Source organism: Mycteria americana, chromosome 6 (genome assembly GCF_035582795.1).
Source record: "Mycteria americana isolate JAX WOST 10 ecotype Jacksonville Zoo and Gardens chromosome 6, USCA_MyAme_1.0, whole genome shotgun sequence".
Classification (NCBI taxonomy): domain Eukaryota; kingdom Metazoa; phylum Chordata; class Aves; order Ciconiiformes; family Ciconiidae; genus Mycteria; species Mycteria americana.
The window spans coordinates 18,312,458-18,339,667 of NC_134370.1; the positions used below are offsets into that span (position 1 = coordinate 18,312,458).

A 27,210-nucleotide genomic window follows, 5' to 3' on the forward strand; every position below is an offset into this window, starting at 1 on the left:
AATGGGCAAAAATATTCAGTGACAACGGCTCATATTTTATACACAGTAATACTTCATTGAGCTATTTTGCTCAAGTACATTTTCCCGAGAGCAGTATTCCAGTGTTATATCCAGTAAAATAAGTTGCATGCAGCTGCTATGGGCTTTTGCAAAGCAGAACTTGACTTTGAAAGTTTTGAAATAATTTAACACGTTTAGTGCTTATGTTCATGAAAATATATAGTTGTATTTAATAAGAAATGCCAGTGGTATGATCTAGGAATCAGTTTTTATACTGCTTATTAACCATTTCTATGAAATTGCAAATTGAGAACTTACTTTATGAAACTCCAAGGAGCTGTAGCCTGTAAAAACATGCCTCCTATGTGGCTTGCACATTCCAGACTGTAGGAAAAAAAATCATTCAAATATGTACTGTAACGATGTGTTAGCTCTGCTTTACGTACAAGTTCTGTATGAGAATGACTTTCTGTTTAGAGGTCAAATTACCTGGTGTATAAAACGCACACATTAACTAAGATTCCTCTGAAATTTGGTAGTTCTCAAGTACTAGATGTAATTTTTGCTAAGGGGTCCAGAAAAATGAAATTTCTTAATATACAGAATCAGATTTCCGCCTTTTTTTGAGGAGTGAAATGGTAAACAGTACGGATGAAAAGCGTTAATGTCTCCAGTTAGATACAAGCATAAAATAACAGATTACACGCTGCACATGTACCCAAACACATTTTTAAGTCTGCCAGTGTCCATGCCAAATCATGAGGCTCTAGGGAATATTCAGTAGCGAGTGAGCATGACCTGCCCAGGGCTAGTGCTGGTTCTCATTCAAGTCTCTACAATTTGCTTGAAAGTTATGTGTAGGCACCTGGCCGTTTGGAGAGAAACAGTGCCTGTGGCCTGTCTTTATCTGGTTGATTCTGGAAGCCTCAATATTCTGCTCAAGGATCCCCCCACCGCAGCCCGCACAGCTAAGGTGTGTTCAAGTGCACATATTTACTTGGATTGCCATGAAAGGTGATATAGTGCATAGACTAACTAGGAGTACGAGGGTAGTAAGTACAATTGGTAATGAAATCTGGGGTCCTCCTAGCCAACAATATTTGAAATAATCCCCATGAGGGTAGTGGAAAGCAAAGGGAAATGCATGATGATATTCTCCATTTTTGTTGCATGCACTTGAGGAAAGAAAACCACAGCACTGATCAAGCTAACATCAATATCAACATCAAGAGACAAGCTGCAAGATCCTAGATGGGCCTCTCCATGTCCCTGGTTTTTTTATTTTTTGTTGTTGTCATCATTTTTAATCTGACTAAAACACAAATGGCAAAATATTTCTTGCAAGCTACAGTCCCTGTGGTTCAACCACCTCTGCTACAGCCCCTTTGGGAACACAAAGCTGAACATGACCTTCCCTAATAGATTTCTGTCTCACTCAGTGGAGAGAGGTGAACTGCATAAACACTGGCCTCTTGAGAGTACTCTCCTGAGAACCCAGAATACAAAATTAAGGCAATGTCAACACAGGCAATGATAGGAGAATTAGCCAAAAGTTAGTGCTGGGGGAGAGCAGTAAGAGAGAAGCCAGGTGGGAGACGAGGGAGGCCTGGGCACAGCAAGGTGGGCAAGCTGGCAGTGCAGAGCTTCAGCTCGCACTGCAGACTACCACGCGTGTAGGGACATAACAGCGGATGGCAGCGAGCAGCAAGGAGCAGCTCCTTGCGTGTCAGTATTTCTGAAAACGCTGGTGGACTACTGGGCCATGGTGAGAGGAAGAGCAGGTACTGCTGGCAGCATGCACTGAATTGCAAAATCCTTAATACACTATTTTTAATCCGCCTTTGCAATGTTCTGAACTGGAACTGCTTACACCTACTCAGTAACCAAACTCAGCCTGTACTGCAGAAATAACAGCATTGCTGTGTTTCACTTTATTAATGTTTCACACCTGATGCCATCTGTTATTTTGTTGTTTCCTCCAAGCAACCATTAAACCTGTAACACACATATCTCCCACCCAGCTGCTTCCCACCTCCACCATACATGAAGACCCTACTACTGACACAATTACTCCTGAACTCAAGCTAGGCAAGCAAAATTTCTTAAGGAATACATGCACCTCTGTTTTCTGGTCCTGCACACAGTGGAAGAGAGTATCGCTCTCCCTTCTCATCCAGGGAGATGTTGCCACCCTTGGAACAATGCACAGCCAAAACACTATGAAAGTCAACATAACTTTTCTTATAGTGTGCACAGCCAGGCACTTGGAGATTATTCTGAGGAGGCAAAGTTTAAGTTGCAAAGGCTTCTATCTTAATTCTGCATTTCTGAAATTCCAGGAGCTGAGTTTTGCCAGATTCGATGTTCTGCAAAGTCACAAGATAGTAAAGAGTTAAGAGTATTCACTGGCAACAACTGACCTGTCAGTCACTCTTAACAGCAAAAATACACGCAGGAAAATTTGAAGGATAGCAGATGAGACATTTCAACTTAGCTGAAATCCATTTTAATCTTTGAACATGTGCCCCAAATCCATTTTGCACTGGGAAATAAAACAGGAAGAGTAATTGGAAAGCAGAATATAACATTCCTTGGTCTCCGGCCTTTTATGGAAGCTTTCATATTTCTCCTGTTGTGGTGACTCAGAACTGCTGAGCAAAATAATCTGGGTTTGTTTCAGCAGCTGCAGCTGCATCTTTGCAATTTTATTGCCCATTCTATAAAGCAAAGGCTCTCAAACTTTCCCCCCTTGCTCCATTTTAGAATATGCACCCCGCCCCCTTCTCCAATTTAAGAACTGTGTATGCCGCTCCTCTCAAACTGGAGGTGTATTCTGTGTTAGGGGTGAAGAGGCAGAGAAGGGCTGTGAGTGGGGCAGGGATGCAGCTCAGGGGAGATGGCTGGACAGGGACACGGGTGGGAAGGGGCAGAAGTGCCCATGCTGAGCCTCCTCGGCTCTGCTCCTTCTCGACTCCATCTGAGCCCCAGCCTCCACTAAAAACATCTGTCTTCCTCCTCCTGCAGCCGAGGAGCGATTCCTGGCTGTGCCTGCCCAGTCCATTGTGCATCTCCCTCCTTAAAGGGTAACGGTCATGGCTCCAAATTTGGGAATCATTGGTGCAACATATGTGATATATATGTATGCAGCATATGTAGAAACCATATCCAGACCAGTAAGTCCCTGAGTTCAAAATGGTTGGAGACTAGGAGAATACTAGGGAAGTCTTACATGCTTGCCCTGTTTCTGTACAGTTTCCTAGCAGCTCACTTCTGACCACAGTCAGAAAAGAAGATGCTGGGCTGGATGAGCTTATGGTCTGACTCAGTACAACCATTTTATGTTAGCCCTACCTTTTGAAAAGATAATGTAGCACTGGAATGAATTTATTGACGATTTGTTCTTTAGCAATAATAATAATGACAGGGGGAAAAAACCAAACAAAACAAAAAAAAACCCCTAAAACTCTAGATCATATATCACCTTAGAGTAATTGCGTGACTTATTTAAGCTCAAAAGTATGATGCCCAGACTTGACATAAAGAATGAGATTACATGATGTGACAATATGGAAGTAAAAGTTCTGCAGCTGAGCTCTATTTTTTCTGTCTATACACCACAGCACAACATGTCAAAACCCACAAGCAAGTTAAATGCAATCTGAAAGCAGATCCAAGCGGCTGGATCAAGGAGTTCAAGGTAGGCAAGAGACAGCTATCACTGTTTTTGTAGTAGGTATGAAAAATAGTTTCCATATTTAAATCTCTAAGATGCTGATGACTCAGAATTATTTTATACACTGATTTTCAGCAGAATTTGTTTAACTGATTTCAGTAATGACAGATATTTGCATATGTTGATATAATAACTTACAGTTTCCTTATACTGGAAATAGTCACTCATAGAAGAATATTGGTACTTCCTAAATCACCCTTTATAGGCGTTCACTTTAAGTGAGCAAGCAGGAAAAAAGTTGCCAAAAGGACTTCCTCCTCGGACTTCTACAGCAGCTCAGTAAAGCCCAGTGAAGCAACAGTTCAGTGTTACTCATACAGATCAAGCCTTCCTCACTGGATAGCAACATGGCCACAAAACTACCGTCTCAAGAGGAATTTGAGAACTGGACAGCTTTTCAAGTCGCAGATCTCCTAAGACAGGTACTGAATGCAACACTTTAGACAGTCCAGTCTATATTCAGCTAGCAGAAACTCTTACTGGATTTATCTTTGAAAAACAGATACCTTATCCTAAATCTAGCACAGATATTTAAAAGTACTGAAAATAGATCAGTCAGCAATTGTCACCCCCAATCACTTATTCTTATTATGTGAGCTTCTTGGTGCTCTGCTGTTTTTTATAGGAATTTAATTCATGGTAGAAGCTGCTAGCTAAGATGTCCTATGTGGCAAATCACATAAAAATGTTTGCTCACAGGGATATTTCTTATAATAGAAAAGGTATTTCATGCCCCAATTTATTTCCTGCTGGGAAGAAATAACCATTCCACTGAAAGTGGGTCTGGATTTTATATTTGAATATCACTTTAAAATTTACAGCTTGTCAATAAGAATCTACTGTTCATCTTTTCTTCCCAATGCATATATACCCATAGTAGTTGCTAGTTGTTGCTTAAGTTTAAGGTACTTGAGCTTTTTTTTTTTTAATCATTCCTTTATCTGCTTGTACCTTTCCTAGTTCCGCAATGTCCTTTCTAGTATATGTAAAATAACGTGAATTGCACAAAATATTCTAAGGTTGTCTTCAGTCATCCTTTCACTACTTGAATAATCTCCTCCAAGATATACAAAATATATCCTCCATGATATATCCTTTTTTTGATATCAGATTTTTCCTTGTCACTTACTGAATACTATGACTCAGGTTTTAGACTTCTACCTGTAACTTACTTACACAATAAAGTCCATTTACTGCATTTTGACATATAGTCTCATTTTACATTCCTTTTGGTTTTCTTTTAATGCAAGTTTCTCTATGTAATTTTTTTATATAGGATTTTTCTGTCTTGTGTTCACACTACTTCTAACTGTAGAAGCCACAATCTTTTCCAGTACCTGGTTTACACCAACAGTGAGAATTTATTGTCATTAAGGTTTCTCATCCTTTTCAACTGAAGGACCATACAATCTTTTTCAAGGAAAATAATACAGTGTTATGAAGTGTTTCTACAAGAGTTCCATTTGTAGCCACGTAAGAAGTAAGCCAAAGTTTAAAATGTTTATTTTTTATTATTATTTTTCCATTTTGCCTTGTGCATAAATACATATGCTCATGCATGTACAATTTAAAAAAAAAAACACAATAGTTTTACAGTGCAGATGTATCACAGATGGACCATTGTCCCCACATTGAGAAACCTAACCTGTTCCATGGAATTAATTCATACCATAATGATAATATATCAGCTAAACTGCAAACTTATTACTGTGAAGAGCTACTCAGAAGATTAATTACCTCAAAGCCTTTCAGCTTAAAGGAAATCAGACTAATTAATAGAAGATATAATGATTTTAAAGTACCCTCTAATTCTACAGCAGAATACAAGACAGAAAATTAATAACAATTGTTCAACAACTCAGGCTTCCAGTGGAGTTTCAGCAGGCATATCATAACTACTGGCTTCATACTTGTTAAGAGAGACTCTTCCAACTTTATAAAAAGCTGTTAATGCCTATGCTTACACTCGCATCACTGATTAAAGCAGCTAAGTGATCTAATTACTACAGTATAACCAGCATTAAGTGCTTGGCCATTCTGCATATCACAGACTAGCACCAGGGAGTACCAGCCATTTGCCTGCGGCCACCATGTGCAGAGCTGTTCAGCTCCTGCTACCAGAGCCTGAGCACCCGGTACTGCCAGCCTTTCCAGTTAGCCAACATGCTGGGGGGCTGTGCTGGATCCCCCCCTCCAGAGACTAGGTGTACATGTACGTGAACCCTAAAATGCTGTTAAGGTTGCAGAAACAAGCGCTCAATGTTAAAAATGCCAGAAGTGGGATTACCTCTATAACCTGAATTTGCACCCTTTTACATACACATTATGATAGTCTGCAATTGCTTCTTTGTGTGCTACCTTTTCCATTCACAAAAAACTGCCTCTTTCAATGCAGAGAAACATGTACGTTTTGTGCACTACTCTGGGCCACTACAGAAACTGTAAGGTATGCAATGCCAGGGCTTGCTGAAAGAGACAGGATGAATTCATGGTAATGTCAGTTCAATCCTGCCTTGAAATATCAGATTGTGTCACTGCCCCAGCTAGCATTTTACCTGAAGCCATGTAAGTCACCCAGAAAAAACATGACATTTCCTGAGTGCTTGACTTGAAATTCCAGGCTCTGATCTGCAGAAGCAGTGAGAGGTGAGAGTTGTACCCGCAGTGGCAGCTCTGCTCAGAAGGTAAAAATGCCAAAATATTGAATATGCAAAATACATGTATATCTCACAGATCCTAAACAGCTCTAGTTAGGCATCCAAAACCACTGGATACTGTGTGAGTTTTATTTCCTGTGCACCTCAACTCCCCTTACTAATAGAGTTTTCATCTCACAGGGTGGTCTTAGAAAACGCAGTTAATTACTGTTTCTGAAGCACTCCGGCAATAAAGAGAGTACTGTAGAACAGCTCAGAACAACAACAAAAAATCATTCTGGGTTCAGAGAAGGTTTGAATACTGTGCAGTACAGGTGTACAAGATAGCAGATGAGGAGTGAGCACTGAACATAATGTGATATATTGAACAGCAGTTCAGGAAATTCACATCAGCTTTTATGTACTGTGACTGAGGCTGGGTCTTCTAGAAGAGGTATACTGAGATTGGGGCCATAATATATATGCACAAGGTGTATGTACATATGTACAGTCCAATTCTGGCATTTCCTTAACTTTGTAGACTTAATGATGTTTCCAGAACAGATTTTGGTGTGTTGTAAGTACAGAAATTACTAACTAGCCATTTTGCAAAGTGTTTCCAACCTCACGAAAGGCATTTTGTATAAAATCAATAACTTCACTACTAAAAAAGAATTAATCCTATTGATTTTGCTTTTTTCCTCATAAATAAGTAAAGATAATAATGGAAGCCTGCTAGTCATGCACATGTACTTACTCCCCTGTTATCTTGCATCTACACTGTAATTGCAACAACACTAAGATATTCCATGGTGCATTCAGAGTTTATCTACTCAGTCTCCATTTGCCATGTAGCCTAGTCCCCCTCCTCAGTACTGACCTTAATGCTATGAAGTTAATGTATTTGTAAGAAAATGAAAGGTTCAATGCTCATCACTAAACACCAGTAGTGAGACATCTGCTTGTCGTCTGCTTGTCTGACAAGCTAACAATGTAAAAAGATCAAATTTTCCCTTACACAAAAGTTACATGCTTGATTAATAGCATAAGGCAAAGCACAAAAGCAGCTCATCAGAGCCAATAACTGGAGATAGAGCCAATAACTAGAAATAGATAGGAAAAAGCCAAGAGCAGAAACTGTGCATTACCTTGATTCTTTGCCTCTCCAGCAACATCAGTGCAACTGATGGCAAATTAATACATCCCACAAATACCCATTGGTCCAACACCTACACCAACCCTCTCCTTTGAATTGTGATCTATTCTGTATTGCAAACAAGCAGCACTCTCCCAATCATAGTATAAAAGAACAACTTATAAACTCAAACATAGAAAGATTGGCTTATAGGCCAAACAAACTGTCCGAATATATGTCTATGTATGAAATTTTCATATCAAAAAAGTAGATAAAATACACTTTCAACATTTCTAAGTGTGATCAGCTTTAAGTATTCTAGAAATAAAGAATTACATTCAAAAAGCCACATAAATATTTCTCTGAGAATAATTTCTTTTCACTAATATTCCTCTGTTAGTGTCTGAGTTGGTCATTACTGATACAGAAATTTACAGCTAAGCATTACAAATACTAAAACTCATTTTGAGAGTGGTACATTCTTAAAGATAAGATTTCATAGAATCATAGAATATCTCAAGTTGGAAAGGACCCATAAGACTCATCGAGTCCAACTCCCTGCTCCTCACAGGACTACCTAAAACTAAACCATAGAATTTCTAGATTTTTTTTCCCACTTTCCATGCATAGCAGTGCAGTTTCTTCAAAAAGCCAGGCTATAACATCAGTGAAACTTTTAGGACATCTTCAGCCCTGCTCCATTCTTTAGTGCTTTTTAATAAAGGAACTCCAACGTGTCCCTTTTTTTTCCAAATTATGATTTACTTTCTGTCATAAAGAGATACTACTTCTGGCCATTCCTGTTTCATTTTATATTATAATCAACACCAACTTTCTTAAAAAATACCACCACCACAACCGTGTTACAGAAAAGAAATGCTGTTTCTGAGCCTGAATTCTTTCCAGCAATGTCCATCTATCATGGGAACTGCAAGACACACTTAGCCCAATCATCTGGTGCTGAAGCCAAGCAGCACCAGTGCGTACAGAGGGTTGGTAAACAGGCATGTAACGAGAGCTTTCTCTTATATAGCCTTCATTTTCCAGCAGTCAGTGATATAACCGTTTCCTGAGGTGATGGCATGGCTACTGATGGTAGCTTGTGGCATAAGCCCTTTTAACCTGTTTCTAATGCTAGCCTCCTCTTATCCCCTAGCAATTAAAGTTCCACAGTTTATTTCCGTTGGGCTCCTTGTTCTATTTCTGTTACAGTTGATGCTTCATAATTTTATCTTGTCTACTCCATTCATGATTTTATCAGTCCTTATCCCCTGTAATCCTTCTTCCTAAGAAAGAGGTAATACTGTGTCTTATCTCTTATGTGGAACTCACTACCTATTTCTTAGAATTACTGTTATTCTGTCCGATATTCTTTTTTCTAATTATCCATGTCAAATAGTATAAAGATTTCCACAACCCCAAGTATTTCAGCATGGAAATATCAATTAGTTTGTTTATAAATGTCAAGTTTCATGCTATTGTAATAATTCTATTTTTTCTCACCTTAGTTTGGAATGCCTGAATCTGCTGTGGTTGTAGAAAAACTGGGCATGAATGGATCTCATTTCTTGGTAAGCATATATTTCATAAGAGGTATCATTCAAGCATATTTCAGCATCAGGCTTGTATTCCTTACAGTGCCAGGAAATAATCTGACATTTTCCTTCTTTGTACACACTTCATCAGCTCTGATTTCCCATTTTAGTGGGTTGATTTACATCTCTGACTCAAGGAACGCCCCTACACAACATAAATCCCAGCCAGCCCTTCTCCTCCTCCAGAGAACATGCAGATATGTAGAATCAGCCATTAGCACACAACTGTGGCAGGGAATGTCTCATGAAATGTGACTTAGAGGCGTTTGGGGTTTTTTTTAAGAAAATATACATTTTAAAGCCATCGTTTATGTAAAAGCTTTTTCATAAAACTTGCATGATTAAGAACATTTACTAGTATAGAATTCTACATGAATTTTACAATAAAATTTTACAGATACCAGGAACAATGTTTGAAAAATTCTGATAACTTCTTTTGTTGACCTCTGTGGAATTTTTGCATAAGAGTATGGTTAATTGATTGCAACTAATTAGAAGACAGGAATAGAATAACTCCTTGAACTGGTGTGATTCCTCTACCACTAATTCCAGTTGTGTAGCTATTGAAGTAAAAGACCTTTAAGATCTATTTTAAAGGTAAAATAATTATTATGTATTTATGCACTGCAGAGAAATTATGTTTGCTTGGCACTTCATTGCTCAACAAAGCTGTTTCCTGGATGCATCAGGAGTTATATCTGCTGGTTTTGTTAACAAGGGCTCCAGTCCTGCAAAGTGATGCATTAGACCACAGCTACTCAGGTGCATGCAGGCCTACTTTGTTTAAAACTGCATGGCCACAGAGTAAAATTGGTTTTTACTAACAATTCATGCTAGCATAGTAGGGCTAACAAAGCTGTCAAATACAGACTGATTCCTGTCCCATTCGCACATTATAAATTAAATCGCTAAAGGTGCTGTAATCTCCATTGCTGGATAAGAGGGAGTGAAGTTAAAGCTAAGGGCGAATGTGTTGGCTCCTTGTGCCTGCTGCAAGTAAAGCTGTACAGCAGCAGTGGAAAAGGATATGAGAAATATTTTCAGACATTAGTGGTAACCAAATCAAAACACAAGTGAAAAAAGCAAGGGGAACAATGGATGATCTTTGGTGATGGCTGCAATACAAAATTTTTAAAAAGCAATATGATTAAAAGTGAAACCATTTGCTAGTATGTTCTCCAAACTATGTATCCTCTTTAACACATCTTTAAAGATTATTTTGCACTGCAGAAAGTGTGGCAGTATATGTGTGATACAATGAGCAAGATCCATTTTTGATAGCATTGTAGAGAAAATGAGACAGGTCTCGCACACCAGTAATAACCTCCCTACAGCTTTCATGTGTTCTTTAATTGAATTGTTCAGCAGCATTGTCAACATGATAAATCTGTAATAAGGTATGCTTGAAACAGAATTAATTATGACAATACTAAAAAAAAAAATTATTCAAGAATCTATATTTTGCTATCATTAGCAGCAATATTTGAGTAACTACAAGATGCTGTTCTCCTATGTACAAGCTAATATGTTTATTAACTTGTAAGTAATTAAATCAATAGCCCACTTTCTTATTCCAAGCTCCTAGCCTAGTATACAAGAAATCCATACTATTCCAGGAATGAAAAGTTCCTTCTCTGTTACAAGGTGTCTGATTTAGAAAGCACACCTTTAGTAAATCCACCTTAACAATATATGACGGAGTAACCAGATGGTACACACTTCTACTCAGAAAATCTGACTTTCTGTCTACACCACTTAAAGCATGATTCCCTAACTGGATCTACTGGTTTGTGTGGCGGTGTCTGCAAATCCAAAATTTCAAAATCCTGATTCTCTTGTTGTGTCTGTTTATTACCTTTGGCAAGAACCTTAGGTTTTGCACCTTACTTTATCATTCAGTTATAAGGGCCATATGATTTACTTCACTACACTCTGCAAAGTCTTAGCAGAAGTTCAGTATCACCTTTAGACATTGAGGTAAAAGTCATTAGAGAAAAGCTGGCCATCTATCCCTAGACAGCAATGAACAAAAAAAACCACACCACCATAAAACAGGAAACACTTGAGCAAGCCTGATGCCATCTACTAGATAGGAGTGGCAGATTTACCTTCACATATTAATAATTTCTAAAAAGCAAATACAAGTTTACCACTAATACATGTGCACATAGAGACATTATACACGTGTAGATCTCTTATGACATATGTGTAGCATTTCTATGTGTCTACCTGATGTTAGATGGATATTTAGATACAGATCTGTTTTTCCCTATGAGATCTGTTAGGTATCCCTGGACAGAAAATTCCTTCTAGTCTGGCAGGTAAAGAAGAAAGCAACTCTCTGTGGTGTCTTCTATGTGAATTTAGTGAACTTTCCCCCACCGCACATTCATGCAATTGTCTGTTTTACCTTTGCACAGTCTGAAAAAAACTGTCCTCTGTCCTTAGGCATTGCTGCAGAAAGCACGTAAGAGTGCCTGTGAAGGCTGAGAGTGCAGCCTGAGCAGAGCCAACTCAATGCCTACCAGCAGCCCTTCACATTTCTCAGACAAGCCCTTCTTCTCACCGTAAAACTCCTCCACCATAAAACTCCTCCAGCCTGCCCCAAACCTCTGCTTCCCTGCCATGGCACTGACACCTTAAGCATATGCAGCACAGGCTTTTTTTATTAGTGAGATATGCCAAAATTCGGAGAGGCAATGCCCCTGTGGGGCGGGCAGCGCGCTGGCCCGCTGGTGGGCCTTGCTGGAAGGTACCTTTCCTGGAAAGCAATGCCTGCAGCCAGTGTGCTGCACATTTATCACAGGATATAACCACCAACACACCAGATGTGCCTCTGTTTCCTGTGTGGTTTCAGTGAGGACACTCATCTTTTTAATTTTTCCAAAGAAAGTATGTTGTCAAAAGTTGGGGAAAATAATTATCCTGCAGAAAATAATTATCCTAAAGCCCACCACTTAACTAACACAAAACTTCTTAGGGGGACTTCCTGCACAACATGCCCTTCATGTCAAATGCAAATTACATTTTATTTGAAAGTGAATCAGATGGATTTATCAATACTAAGGTCTTTTTGAAGTTTAAAATGTTCAAAGTTGAGTCATACAGGCACTGTAGCCACATAATATATAAGTTGACCACAACACCTTAAATCAATTTTGACTGGTTTCAGAATAGAAATAGAGTAATCAACATTTATATGGTCGTTTCTTTGAATATTTCTTGTCTTTGGCTGGCTAAAAAACAATCACTTTTATCGTAATATTATATTCTGTTTTATAAACATACTGAGTATCAAACTGATCTTTTATAGGAAACAAAATTACATGCATTTTATAAAAATTTAGAAGTAATAGCTCTTCCTTTACACTTCTGTGGAATCTAAGAATGCCAAAGAGTGGTGGTATATTAGATCTGAAGTGTACCACGCAGTTTCATTTTTTATCAATAGTTCTATACTTGTGATAGTTATTCAATATGCAGGTCACATCTGAATGACGCTAATCTCGTCCTAATGTGCAAATCAGCATTTAGCCACAGCTGCATTGCACACAGCATATAATATTCTCTCTGGCTTTTTAATATCTGAACTTGCTACACTGTACTCTGCTTTTCAGTTCCCTCTAAGAGTAGGTTGCTTGTTTGATGTGTTTTTTTAAATTCTGTTTTGAATTCCCAGTGACAGATCGAAAAAGATATAAAAAACAGTGAATTTTGACTTGAAATTCAGAACTGAAAAAAGGTAGACTTTCTTACTGGATTTGTACATAGAAATTTACTAAAAGACATCTCAAACATAGCAAAATGGTCAGACATTGATTCTAAACAACTTTCGTGTATTTCTGCTCTTTCTTGCTATTTCAAAATGTGCTTTGAATCGCATGGCTGGAATATGAGTGCCTTGGACAAAACCAGACCCGTTTTCTTCACCAATACCCTATTGGGGATTTTTGAGTAATGTTCAGAGAATGGAACCTGTGTCTTCCTGTGGGAGCTTTGTGCCTCCCTGCCAGTGCAAAACACTGCCAGAGCTTGCCAGGTTCAACTCACCAAGGCTGTACTTTGACATCCATTTATGCCAGCACTGCTACTGAGAAAAAGCAACTATCGTCCCACTTGGATGCTCCTTCCCATCCTTGCAATGCAGAAGCAGCAGATAGGAAAGGACAGGAACCGTATCTGCTTTCTCTAGTGACCACAACGGCCGAACACAGCACACCTAGAGCTCCTCTGCTGCTATGTGAATGCTGCAGAGTCCCACATGACCTAAATCACTTCCCCAGTTTCAGCTAAGAGAGTGTTTCCCAATACTGCTAGTGGTATTTTAGCAGCATGGGGTAGGAGAATAGGTGGAAGGACAGAATAAAATTGGTTTTGGCTGTTAGGAAAGAGCTATCCAGCATCAGGTTCTGTTCAGTTGGATCTGACATCCATCCCTGTATACTTAGTTTTATAAATAAAATTCGGACCATGAATGCCTGGAGTTTCCAGAGGGAAAAAAAATGTTTTCTAGGTCCTACATGAACAACAGAAATAAGAAAATTAAACAACAGAAATTAGAAACTTAAACAACAGAAATAAGAAGCTTCCTAAGTACTTCTTTATAACCTAATTCCTCTGGGAAAGGGCCAAAAAACTCTTGCAGTGTTTTCCCCAGGTATTGAGTAAGCACAGAAAGCTTGCATATGGGCGAGGTCCAGAGAAACATGATGCAAGCTGCAGGTACTGTTGAGTCACACTCTCGGGCTGGCTGTTGACAGCTAAATACCACAATACCATAGCCAGGGTTTAGCAGTATACCGCTTATCTCAGAAAGCCATAAAAAAAAAAAAGAGCCTTTTTACAACCACACAAAACCTCAGTACTAACATTTTGGGGTACCCAAGTGTTTTGTGTGAGTAGAAGTGATATAGGCATTGTTTGTCCCGCCTTTGGCAAGCACGCAAGGTCCCCATGGCAAAAACCAACAATTGTTCACCACAGAAGTGTGATGTTACAAAAATACGTATTTTCAGCTGCAAAACATGGTTAGGCCATGTAGCTGCATTCATTTAATTACCTTTTTGCGCAATTTCTGTTCCTCTGACATTCCTTTCTCCTATTCACATTTATCTACCCTCTGACACCCCCCCCCCCCTTTCCCCAATACACTTTGCAGGCGCTGAGCCCCTCTGTCTCCCTTTACGCGTCCTTGCCTTCGGTGCCTTCCAGCACCTAGCGCTTTACCTCTGCTTGGCTTTTAGCCAGGCTCCTCCTTCCCCTTTCTCCTCAATTAGGTCCTATTGTTCATGAAAGGAAATTTCTCCTGGTGACATTTCTCATGGATTTGCAGTCCTACGGGCTTTCCTCATTTCCCTCCTTCTCAGCTGTAGAGGTTCCCCGTTAGAAGCAGCTGAGCTGCCTCAGATATGAAAGGTATTTTTTCAGAAACACCTTCATTTCCAGGTATTTCTACAGGCTCTGGGCTCACCTTCTCGATGAAGGGCCTAGATCGTGGTAGGAGCCAGGCCCCTTAAGAGCTTGAACTCTTTTGGGCAAAGAGAAGCGATCTTGGCATGTATCCCTATAGCAAGTGCTTTATAGACTTTGAAAACACTGTTAAAATAAAACTGTTTAAAGTGAAAGTTTCTCAGGGCAGGTGGAAACTGAAAATAGTTTCTCCTCAGGGCAGATGGATGCAAAGCATTAAAACAGAGGGCAGAAAATGTAACAAAGAGCAGATAAGCGCGATCTTCGCCCCTTAGCAGTTCTTGCAGAGCGATGCGGGGGGCTGCCAGCGAAGGGACAGCTAGCAACAGCGTCCTAGGTCACCCTGAACATCAACTGTCAAGGAGGGAGGGGTTTGGTTCTGTTTCTTGCTGTTTCTAACCAAACTGGAAACTGTTTCTAAAAGCAGAACCACAGGTACTTACAGTCATTTCAAAAAGAGGAAAATGATAAGAACATACCATAGAAAGGAGGCAAATGTTGTTAAACATATAAAGTAACTAGAATCAAAGAGTGACCTTAAAGAGACGCAGGCTAAAAGGGAGCTATTTTACAGCTTGGCACATCTGCTGCTTATCAATCATCTTCAATTAAGTAGTAAGGTACAAGGGCATTACATATTCATGCATCTTCAACAAAGCATAAGGCATCTGTAAAGTAAAAGCAAAAATTGCATATTTATCCTTATTCTTCAAAAACAAAACAAAAGCTAAATATGAAGATAGGTTACTGAACGTAGATGTAATTTCTGAAATCTAGGGCACCATGAAGTTATGCATCATTATCTGACGCTTAAGACCACAAGTGATTTTAGCTATCAATTTATTACTTTCAAAACATATTATCATTAGTAAACACTAATGATACACAGAGCACAAGAAAACACTCAAAAGAAAATATTAGACTAAGATACAAAGTCAAACATCATTATCACCAGATTCCCATGACTGCTAGCTTAGAAACTGAATTTGTATCCAATCATTTTGAATTATTTTCCTGCTAAGTACTTTCAAATATCTCAAAAGCAATTTAATAAAGCTGTTTAATGCCATGATCTAGCAATGTAATCCTGTAGTAAGAAATCCTGAGCCAGTGCAAAAGTATTCATTGCAGGAGCGGCCCCTTAATTTTTTCTGTGACAGAAGAACATTTCTATTCATATTCCAAATGCTGCTGCCAGAAATGATTTGAACATAAATTTGTTTGTTTTATGCAGTAGCTGCAACTGATGGGAAGTGCTTGTCTGCTTTCCACTCTTTAAGCTCTGGCACACAACAATCCAATAAAATTCTAAATGTCAAATTATTCATAATTACATTAAATATGGATTAAAAGGAATATCTTTTGATGCAGAATTCTTTGTTCTTAAAGTTTACTGATAATTTTAAATGTTATTAAAAATATCCTTCAAGTTTTGTGGACCTTTCAAATTCAAGGAACATGAAAAAGAATATGAGAAGTTGTGGAAATTTTTAAGCCATTGTGTCATAGTTTTCAACATTGACTCTGTAAGCCCTGAGCTGAAAAACAGAAAAACTCCACACAGTCTCAGGCTTTCCAATTTTGAACTTCCTCCTGTTTCTGCTTTATTCAAACATCCTGGTTATATAAATTCATCCCCTCTGAGATCATTTTAGGAAATTGTCTTTCGAGACAATTTAGGATTTGAAGAATCTTCATTTTGGGTGCTTTTGTACTCCTTCCTTCCTGAAAATCAGGAGCTTTTACAATGCATACAAGTTGGAACTTCACAACACTAATGCCTAAAATCATTAGTCATTTTTAAAAATCTAGCTAGAAACTATAATCACTCTCCCATTGTTAAATACCAGCTGCTAACCATTTCAGAAATCTTCTAGAGTCCCTAAAATGTCACAATTTAGTCCTTCTGCTTTCGTATTAGGTGTTTCCAATACAGGGCCATAAATTCCTAATTCTCTGCTCTTTATTTTATGCCTGAAGAGGCATGTGAATGTGGGAAGCTGATAAACAATGAAAAAACGAACTTGCCATTTTAGTATCTTCTGTACAAGACTGATCTTACCAAAAAAAAAAAAAAGATAAAAAAAGATCAGTAGGCAAAGGCACATTGTAAGTTACATAAAGATTATAATGAAGTAATTGTAAGTTTCGGTTCACAAGTTCCACAGGAAGTCAGCAAAATATCTCAAGCAGAGAAGACAGCAGGTTTTCTCTTCTCCCAATACATACTTTTCTTATAAAAAGTACTTATACATATACATGCATGTATGAGTGGACCAAATTTGTCATTACATACTGATAGCTGCACCTCTAGCAATGCAAAGCTACCAAACTAGACAATGATAGGCAGTTTTGTCTGTTTGTCTGAATGTCACTCAAGACAGAGAGCAGTTGGAAAGCATTAGCCGACTGTGGCTTGTAGAAGCATTTGAGGAAGTTATACTTCATGCTTTTCTATTAACAAAGAACTGAACTGCAACAATCAGTGAGAATTTCCCAGAGGTACAGACTTAGACAAGGCCACATTTATAAGATAGGTACTCTACCTTCTGGCAGAGTGGAAGAAAATAAAGCTCAGGAACACAAGCTTTGCAGGAGCACTTGGCTTTTAACTTTTAAGTTAAAAGACCTTTTTTAAAAAAGAATGAGAAAGACCTGAACTAACTGGTGGGAACATTAATCAATTTGCAAGTAGCATTTCCTTCTGTAAATATGGTTTCCTATTGTTTCCTATTCCTCGTTCAGTCATTTCACTCAAAATGACTGAAAGAGATTAGAGAATTAAAAAAGGGGAAAAAAAAAAAAAGTCTTTTGCTCCTACTGTACATCCACAGCAGTTATGTGTACAAGCCATTTTATCAACAACAGAGCCTACGCTGGTTCTGTGAAAGGGTGTGTTACATCAAAAATTGCAGGTACAAGAAAGCAAAGCTGAAAATAAATCAGGTAACAGATGTGTCCATAAGCAGGGAAAGCCTAAGCCCATCTGATTTTTCTGGTCTCACATCTATATGACATTTCACATATATTTATAATACAGTGAGGGAAACAGTAAAAATCTTATGTTATTTTGGGGTTCCATTTCTTTCTCAGGAACCTTTTTTATTATTAGAAATTTTAATTTATAAGAAAATCGACTCTTACAACATCAGTTTATAATGGCTGTAGAATTTCCCTAGATGGTACCATTTTTAAGAAATACTGGAAATCTAGTAATCATGTAACAGAAGAATAGCAGTGAGGACATTAGGTTATACATGTATGGACCTCGCTGAGCAGACTAAACTCATAACTCTATTGTCCCTTAACATCATGAAAATGAAAAAAAGTTGGCAATAAAGTCAAAGTAGATGCAATCTCAACCTGATTAAACCAGGAGTTCCCAAGGATAATGCACTCGCACGGATTTAACTGTCTTCTTGATGAGGGGGACCATGGTGCTCTTAGCCTGGAAGATATTTCTGAAGGTTTCTGGGAAAATACTTCTTTCTGCAGCAAAGACTAACACCAGCTGAATATTATTGCTCCTCATGAGAAAGCATAAACAAGGTTAAAAATCAATGTTGTAAAGGAGTTTTTCTAAGATAGGGACAACTCTTAGGGCTCTGTTGGTTTGGAAAGGTGGATACATACAATTCCACTGAAAACAAGGAAATCCTGTGAGAACCAGACAATATAGCTTCCTAGGAACAGACCAGTGAGAGCCTGAAGATGCAAGTTGTTTATTTCCATTGGGTTCAGGAAGGGAAGACTTAATCAATTTTCTGTGTAAATACAGGATTGCATCAGACAAAATATCTGGCTTTAGCATAAGTTTCTATTCCAAATAGAGGGGATCTGGAAAGGCCCCAAATATTAACATGCTGCTTGGACCAATGGGCAACACTAGTGCCAAAAATTGGTAAAAAATTTCCAAGGAGATATATTTCGAGCTGCTATTCCTGTTGAATCAAAGCGGAACTAATTGGAGTCCTGACTGCAGAAATGAATTTAATAATTTAAAAAAAATAAATTAATTAAAGCAACCTGAATTTCCCGAAAGAGCAGAGAAAGAAGCACATCTTTGTTGAAACACCTTCTAACTCTGTCTCGATACTGTCTGCTACTATAAAGCTACTAAATGTAAAGTGACATAAACTAAAGCAAAAAAAGTACACTGTTATTCCCAGCAAGACATCCACAGGGGTGTTACAAGAGGATGATTATGCCAGGACAGTTCTGCTGGTAAATTTCTCACACAGAAGGGCGCTTGTAGCCTAAGAGCTAGATGTAACCCACAGTAACCTGACCACATTTTGCTAATGCTGACTGAGCTGTTATAGCTGTATTAAAAGGCTTAACACAGCTAAAATGAAAATCCATGAAGTCTGCCATGCAAATTTATAAAAACAAGAAACACAGAGGCAGATAAAGACCAAGGTACCAAGTGTCAGGGGGTTTCCCTTAGTAAAATGAAGCCATCCGGTTTTCTTTTACATGATGCCATCTGTTCTGAATAAGCATGATGCTAGGGGAGAGGGGGGAGAAAGCAAACAAAACAGGAACAGCAAACCTGTAGATTGCTACAAATGCAGTGACTACAAAATTTCAGTGTAATATTGTCTTTAATTTAAAATGATCAGCAGATGGCTTGCACAACCTGTCAGTTATCAACATACTGTTAAGAGCAACGAAAGCTTGCAGCCATTCCTTGAAAGGCTCAGAGGACACTATTAAAATATTTATCAATCTTTCCATGTCTAAAAACTCATGGAATTTGCCCACATAAAAAAAAAAAAACAACAACAACATACAAATACAATTGCAGAGATCTTTCATTAGTGAGTTTTCCCAGTGCCAATTCTGTGCATAAGCACAGACTTTAGCATTAGGGAATCTGGCTTGAAGTTTGGGTTGCATTGCTGAAAAACCACAACACACACTGGTGCTCAGAAAGAGGCATGCTGGAAAGAAATTAGAATTCCCAGAGGTCCTACAAAACCAGTGCTTAGAAGAGTAAGAATTTCAATCATTTCATATATTTAAGGCCTCTGGAATACTGAAGGGCAAAATCTATGCAAAATTCACATTACCATATCAAATCCAGAAGCACAGCTTCTACTTGATGGTACTTGGTTTTCTGTAGGTACTATTACCTGTAGTATTTAAGTTTGCATTAGTAAACAAATAGGCACAAAATTCCCATGAAAGATATTTTAAATTGCTAATTAATGTTTTTGAGAGCTGCTGTAGAATGCTTTTATTTTGTTTCTGCACTACTTTTTTTTTTTTTTTAATTTCCTCTACTGCTCCTGTGTAGCTGGGCTTTTTGGCTTAAGAGTTTAACTGTTTTGCCCCTTGGTACTTGAATGCAATCTACATTTTTAAAAGGTGTTATTGTCTGTATCCATTGCAATGTAGTCCTTGAAAAGCGTAAGATTGAGAACTATTAAAAATAACCAGGGCCTTACAAAGGCTCTGAGTTGATTTGTCATGGTAGGACCCTGATAGAGTAAAAACTTGATTTTCCATTAAACGTAGTTAAAAGTCCCAATATAGTAAAACAAGATCTGATCACCATAATACGAGTAGGCAGGGTGCTTCACCATCTGAATGTAGGATAAGGTAGAAATAAATAACTATACAGGTTGTATGAATTTTTCGTTAAAAAAATATACAGACACTAGATTACAAATGTGTATTTCATATGTATATCTGATGACCTATTTTACTTGCTTAGAACTACCCAAGGAAGATGTTGACATTTGCCCTGAATCCTTAGTTTCCTGTGAAGGGGAAAATGCAACACTTCATTTGTGCATTAGATCTGTATACTACAGGACCCAGACAAAAGCAGGTATGTGCTAGCACGTATGTGCTAGCATCACATTGCAAGGGAAGGAGACTCTTCACTGAAACAAACAAAAAAACCCTCCAAACCCCAACCTCTTACTTGAACGCTTTTGATTCAGGTGGTTCACAGAGTATCTGAAATGCATCTGTACAAGCACAGGACTGAATTTTAAAGAGGCAATAGAAGTAAAGCAAATAAAATCTGTAAGAATAAGGGTATCATCCCCAAAGCCTTGGGTTATATTTGGTCATAGCATATACACTCCCCCAAGAGAAAGTCCTCTACCAACAAATTTTCAGCCTTTTTTAGAACTGTGCCATGCATTATTTCTGGTGTTATTTCTTCCTTTTCCCTGTCCAACTAAGTATTCTTGAACTTTACAGTGTAGCACTACATTTTCTGTTGGGTCTTGAACGATTTTGTGACTGTACTCATGAATAAATTCACGAACATAAGAAACTGAGGAACTCAACAATTAGGTCATAGGAGATTTTTTAATGTTTTCCTATGTTTTTCATCATAATCCAAAGCACCACTTTGGTTCCAAATGGGAGAAATATCCATTTGGGCAGCACAGATAAAGTGGGTATAATCTGACATTTGCAGACAATGGTTGGATTTCCACAATGTAACATGAAATACAGTTCCAAGGCCAGAATTTCTTGAATATGATTTTGTCTTTGTTGAGCTTCAGTTGAAGTAACTCATATTCATGAAATATTGGATATGAATTTTAATCAGCTAAAGCCAAATAGAGCCACTTTTGTCATGCTAAATGGTACCCAGATCCACAGATACTCCACATATGCATGGCCATCAGTCAGAAGGTCAACAACTATCCGAACACCAATCATCCAACTGTGTGCATGCTCACATACACATCTGAATGAGCTGCAGATTCACTCTCTCACATACAGATAATAGTGGGAAGCAGCATTCATTTTACAAACATGTAAGGATGGGAAATGTCAGGGTCTTTTACTTGGCAGGTGATGTAATACAAGAAAATGGGGAAAAACAAGTAATACTTCTAATTACATTAGATGGCATCTAGTCATACTATGCAGGTATGTTACATGGCTGGGTGATTACAGTCATGTGAAAAAAAAGTAGAGTTAAAGAGTACTACAGGAAAATAATATGGACTTTTTTTAACTTAATGCTTTATTCTTCTGGAGTAGAAATACAATACTTTTGTTTAGGTTTATGTAGGAGGTATACACCATTACGGATTATTTCATTAATTTATAAGGAGAAATTTCTAAATGGATTTTGTTTATCTAAGTCTGCATGTCTGAAATTTAAAACCTGTTCTCCCCCCTTCCCCCCAATACTGAGAAAAATAGGTTAATATAAAATACAGATTTAGCAACACTACCCATTCTGTGGCCATCTTAATTTATTAAGGAGATGAGTTTTTCCATTTTTACGTTTTAATTGCACCAGAAATAGCTACAAGTAGTTGTATCCTATAACTGAAGTGATCTGATCACTGCTAGTAGCTTTACTCACTAAAGTGGATTTGGAAAGCCATGCTGAAAAATAGTACTTTCAATATTTATTGAAATATGAAGGAAATTAATGTAATCAAAATTGACCAGTTTTATCCAAATAAGTTATTTTATTTTGGCTGTGGTCACTTAAAAAAGGACTGGATTCGCATTGATATGGGACTCATTACCAACCTTTTAACACAGTGGTGGATTAACTTCTAATATACATGCAAAATTTGTCAACATTTGATATTTAATTAATTGACCCATATCAAAACTCAAATGTTTGTCTCTTTTTGTGTTCTTCTCCTGTTTTACAAGTGTATGTGCCTGGTCATAAGGATGGTTGTTATATAATGTATGATCACTGTCCATTATTGACGGTTGACTTTCATGAATCCATCAAATCATTTGGAGAGCAGCATATGATTTTTATATTAGTGCTCAATGTTCATGCAATTACTAGTTTGCTTCTGCATGTAGACAATAGTACATGATAGTCACTCTGCGCTACAAATTGGTTTAAAGCCTTGATTATAGCATTTTTAAGTGGCACATAGGCAAAAAAAGAAATATTCACTGTAATTTAAATTTTGGTATTAGTCAGTGGTTGAGGGCTGAGAAAGGGAGAGAAAAAGTCAACCAGCAGTGAATTTTTCCTACAAAGAATCTACTCCCACACACAAGGCAGCTGGGTTTGGGAGACTAATTTAAAATTAACGTATTAGTCTCTTTTGTGCTAGCATAAATATAATTGGTATATCAGATATCATCATAATGACAGACTAATATTAGAACTGGTTGCAAATATGTGTATTGTATCCCTGGAATGAGCTTATTTTTGAAGCCATGTGAATCTTCAGAAATTACTAGGATGTGAAAGGACATTTGCATGTACAGTTTTGACCTCTTCTCTTGCTCTTTGCCCATTAATGTATCTCAGCTGGTTTGTCTTTTAACATTCAAAAACTTTCAGTAGCTTTCAAAGCTCAACTTTTCTCAAAGAAAACATGCTGGTTTTCCTTTCTCCTCCCACTCTAACCTCTGCACAAGCTTGCTAATAGATTTAAAGATATACTGCTCCAAAATGGTCAGATGGTACCAGACTGAAATTCAAATGTTAATGTTTCATGAACTGCAGGGAAAGGAAGTAGTGTCTGTATCTCAGTGGAAATCTGGGATTTCTTGTAAGTGTTTAATCTTGGTTGTCAACAAGATGTTGGGTCATTGACCTGTAAAACCTTAAAACAAAGATATTTATTTTTAGACATTTTAAATATATATCCTACTATTTCTTTCACTGCAAGAACCACACTTGCTAACTACTGTATTTTAAATTTTAAAAATTGGTAGAAACAGTTTTTTTTCTAAAAGATTCATGTATGCTTATATGTAGTGGAACAGTAATTTCAATGACATTTGGCATCATTTTTATAACCCACTTTTTAATTGCCTTTTTCACAAATAATTCAGGTCACTTCAAGACACAGCCAAAAGAAAGTCTGTTTCGCATCCATTCCCGAACAGCATCTAATGCTATAAAATCAATGCAGAACATACTAAAAGCAGGATTATACAGGCTGAATACTTAGAAGCTTTGAGAACTTCAGATGTAGATATGGACTTCATTGGCTAACATCAAGCGTCAAAGAGAAAAGACTGATATTTACATTTTTGAAGATTCATAGTGCTGAGGGGGAAGGGAACGAGGTACACACCCAGGTACACACTGGGTGCCCCAGGACCTTGAGTAAGTACTCAGATCCAGCATGAAATCCAAAGAAATAAATGCTTGTGTATAAAGACCAAGCAGCACTACAGAAGTAGAAAACACACAAATACTATATAGTTTATGAACCGATATTCTGCAGAGAAATACATACACACACAAACACCAGCAACTTTGTTTAACCTAACATAATGAGTCCTGTATTCAAAACTAGATCTCCTTTTTCCTACTGAAATGCAACTAATAGTTTAACATGTACTAGATAGATATACATCATCTGACAAACAGGTCGTTATACTGTTAAATTTCCATATAAGAACAAAGGAGATGAGAAACTTTCAAAGTACCTTTTCCTTTGCTTCTTTCTAACTGGCATTAGCTATGATGAGCTGAACAGATAAAGTAAAAGAAAAAAATCAAACCTCTAAAATTAAGTTACTCTTCACCTTTGTAGCTGTCTTCACCACAATCTATCATCCAGAAGCATCATTAGCATCAGACATATTGCACTGACAGAAGACATTGTTTATTGCATTGGACCAGAAAAGATTTTAATTAAACCATTTAAGCACACTAACAAATCTAATGGCATCCCAGAAAAGCAGGAGATGTTGGGATGTGGGGAAGGAGTGTTATGTTTACAGGCTGTCTTTCAGATTTCCAAATTGGGAAAAATAAAGCAGATGTTTAAATCAAATGTCCTTAACCTCTTTGTAGCCAAGCACTTACCAAGAAAATTTCTAAAGCTCTTTGCATCACTGTAAGCATTGATTAATACTGTACTAGTCTTTGGCTTTGCCCCTTCAAGAGGTGGCGCTCATGATTTGGGGCTGCCCTGGCCATAAACCACTAAGCAGCACTCTGCACAGCATCAAGGAGCAGGAGAGAAGTCACTGCTCCATGCTATACGTGCCTTCCACCCCATCTTAGAAGTCCTCATCTAACTCACCATGCTGTGACCCATCACAGATGAGGTTCATGCTTTGAATTAAGACATTTACTGACATAAACAACTACATGTGCCTTTTTCCAGTGGCAGAAATAGCTTCTTCTCTTTAAGTCAGTGCCACAGGCTGCACGCAGTATTGGCAGCTGGTCTCTTCAACACAAAACAGTCACGAAGGCTGAGCTCTTACAACAACCTAGATTTAGCATGTATGCTTTACAATAAAGGAACTTCATTGTATTGAATCTTGATAATACTGCTGCTTACCTAAATTACCACAACTGTATATGGTGTTCCTTCTCCTACTTGCAATGAACTGCCAGCAGCTTAAAGTCTATCTTTTCGCAAAGTTATTTCGGCCATTGATATGCAGCAGTCACGATCTTGCTGATGGACTCAGTGATCACCCACTATTAGTGATGTTGCTTACTGTGGCTGAGGGAACGATTCAAGCAAATAAACTGCTCATTTTCAAGATGCCTACAGAAATACATACGTAACATTTTCATGACTGTATGAATTAAAGAGTATCTGTACCAGATAACTATAACCATTGTGATTATTAAAATGAAGCTAAACAGTGGAACTAAAGCACTACCTCAAGAACATAAAGCGGTATCAAAGAAGGTACAGCAAATCTGTCCCACTATCCAATGGGTACTTTCAAAGTTAAGTAGCTCAGCAGATTTCCAGGTGGGCACATAAAATTGTTTCTTCAATTTAAATGCACAAGGAGCTTATGCTGTGGTTTATTTCCAAACCGAAGGTGGCCAGCCATCGGAGCATTTGGAGCTGCCAGGCACGTACAAAGTCACATTTGGTTTCTGATTCAGCAAGGGCATTTATTCTTATCATTAAGATTAGCTACTTCTTGTTCCCTTGATGAAATTTAATGTGCATATTCATATTATGCATATGATCTTTCTTAATCTTTCAAGAATACTCTCACGTATAAGTTTTGCTTTTAAGACTGCTGTTGCAGTTTTAAGATTGCTGACCGCTTCTGCCATAGTATTTGCTCTGGGAAGCGAGATGATTCTCACACCGTTTCTGTACAGCCTCTTCAGGCTCAGCTATTTCCCAGCACTTCTTGTTATAATTATTGTTTTTGTCCAGATGCAGGAAAGCGGAAGGCAGCTGCTTCTGCAGGCAGTGTCAGCAGGGAGCACTTCTGCACAGTTCCCAGGCCCTTGGCCAGCAGGGGAGAGCTGAAGGCCCAAAGTCCCTCACTTTCTGAGACGCTCCAAGATTGATCCCATTGCTCCCAACAGCCTGAGAGACCTGTGGAGCCTCTCTATTCAATTATTTGTCCTGTATAGCAGCATTTAAGTAGGATTATGACTTACCTTTCCCCAAGTAACAAGGGTCCTTGCCAGTCTCACCTATCAGTGACCTGAGAATTGATTCCTGCTGTGCTATCTCCTGTTCTCATTTTCAGTCTCCCTCTTGAGAGCAGGATGGAAACTCTTAATACCCATAAAATAGGGAGAACTTTTGTTTTTCAGTGTAGTGCACAGAGCGTCTTCCACCGAGACAGCCTCTGCTGCCATTCCAAGACAATACTCTTCCTACTAAGTCAATATTCAAATACTGAAAATGCCACCACCACAACCATTTTCGCTCCTGCCTCCCTCAGTTTCCTCAGTAAACACATTAGATTAAGTGAAGGGACAGTTTCATATCTGGTTAAAGGGGCAATGCTCCCACTTCCACCTTTGCCACATGCTCCCATTACACACACACACACGCACACACTTTTGCTAGCACTGGCTCTCACTTGGCCACAGAAGTGGTGCATCAAGGTTTTAATCAAATGGAAACTTTTTTTTAGGGTTATTTTTCAGCCAGACCACTTCCCTAATCCAGCCCACCACACAAATGCTGGTGACAGCATGGAGGAGGTAGAAGCAGCACAGTGCCAGAGAATACACCTCTCCAGGAGGTTTAAAGCAGCTGTGAAAAACACCGCTGCAGTGAGAGATTTCACACATACCCAGACAACTGAAGAGGCTGCTGCCAGGGACGGCGGTGGGTCTCCTCACCAACAATTTTCTCTCCCACCTCCCGCCCCTTGTTTCACTTGCAGAAGAACAGCACACTTCCCTTGTTTCATTTGCAGCCGGTTCAACTCACAAAAGGGTCAGAGAAGCACCAGAGTCAGCACTGGGAAGGGAGACATTCCTCCATGACAGCAGTCGAGGGAGAAGGGAGGGAGCAGGACTGGCCCTTTGGCAGCCACAAGCCACTGGGACATTCAGGCGCCTCGTACAGCTTCCCCCCGGCCCTGCCTGGTGGCACCCTGCTGGCCTCAGGGAGCGAGCACCAGAAGGGCCCCATGCTAGCTGCGTTTTATCAAACACCCCTCCCAGAAATAGGATATGAGGTAATTAAAATAAAACTTGCTCAGGTTATCTAGGGGCAAGAGACTCTGTCAGAGGATCCTGGAAGAGCCCCTCTACTCCCACCTCAGCAAGAGCCGGGTACACAGGCCATGATGGAGAGGTCTGCTCACGTAAGGATATACCAGAGAGCAAAACCAGATTGTTTAGGTAGGAAAAGATGAACTAGAAAGAAATTGCATGTAACCACATGGCCAAGGGAGAGTCTTGTTTTCACAACAGTGTTTTTTTAATAAGCTAGA

The 27,210-nt window shown here is 38.6% G+C and overlaps 1 protein-coding gene across 1 annotated transcript in view; it reads left to right on the top strand.

The window, feature by feature from the left end:
* The first annotated feature begins 4,053 nt into the window (after positions 1-4,053).
* BLNK (B cell linker) overlaps positions 4,054-27,210 on the top strand; it is a 102,938-nt gene continuing 79,781 nt past the window's right edge. Inside the window, exons 1-2 of the mRNA XM_075504816.1 lie at positions 4,054-4,155; positions 9,013-9,075. Of these exons, the coding sequence (XP_075360931.1) occupies positions 4,081-4,155; positions 9,013-9,075 (138 nt within the window). The 5' untranslated portion in view covers positions 4,054-4,080. The remainder of the gene's footprint in view (positions 4,156-9,012; positions 9,076-27,210) is intronic.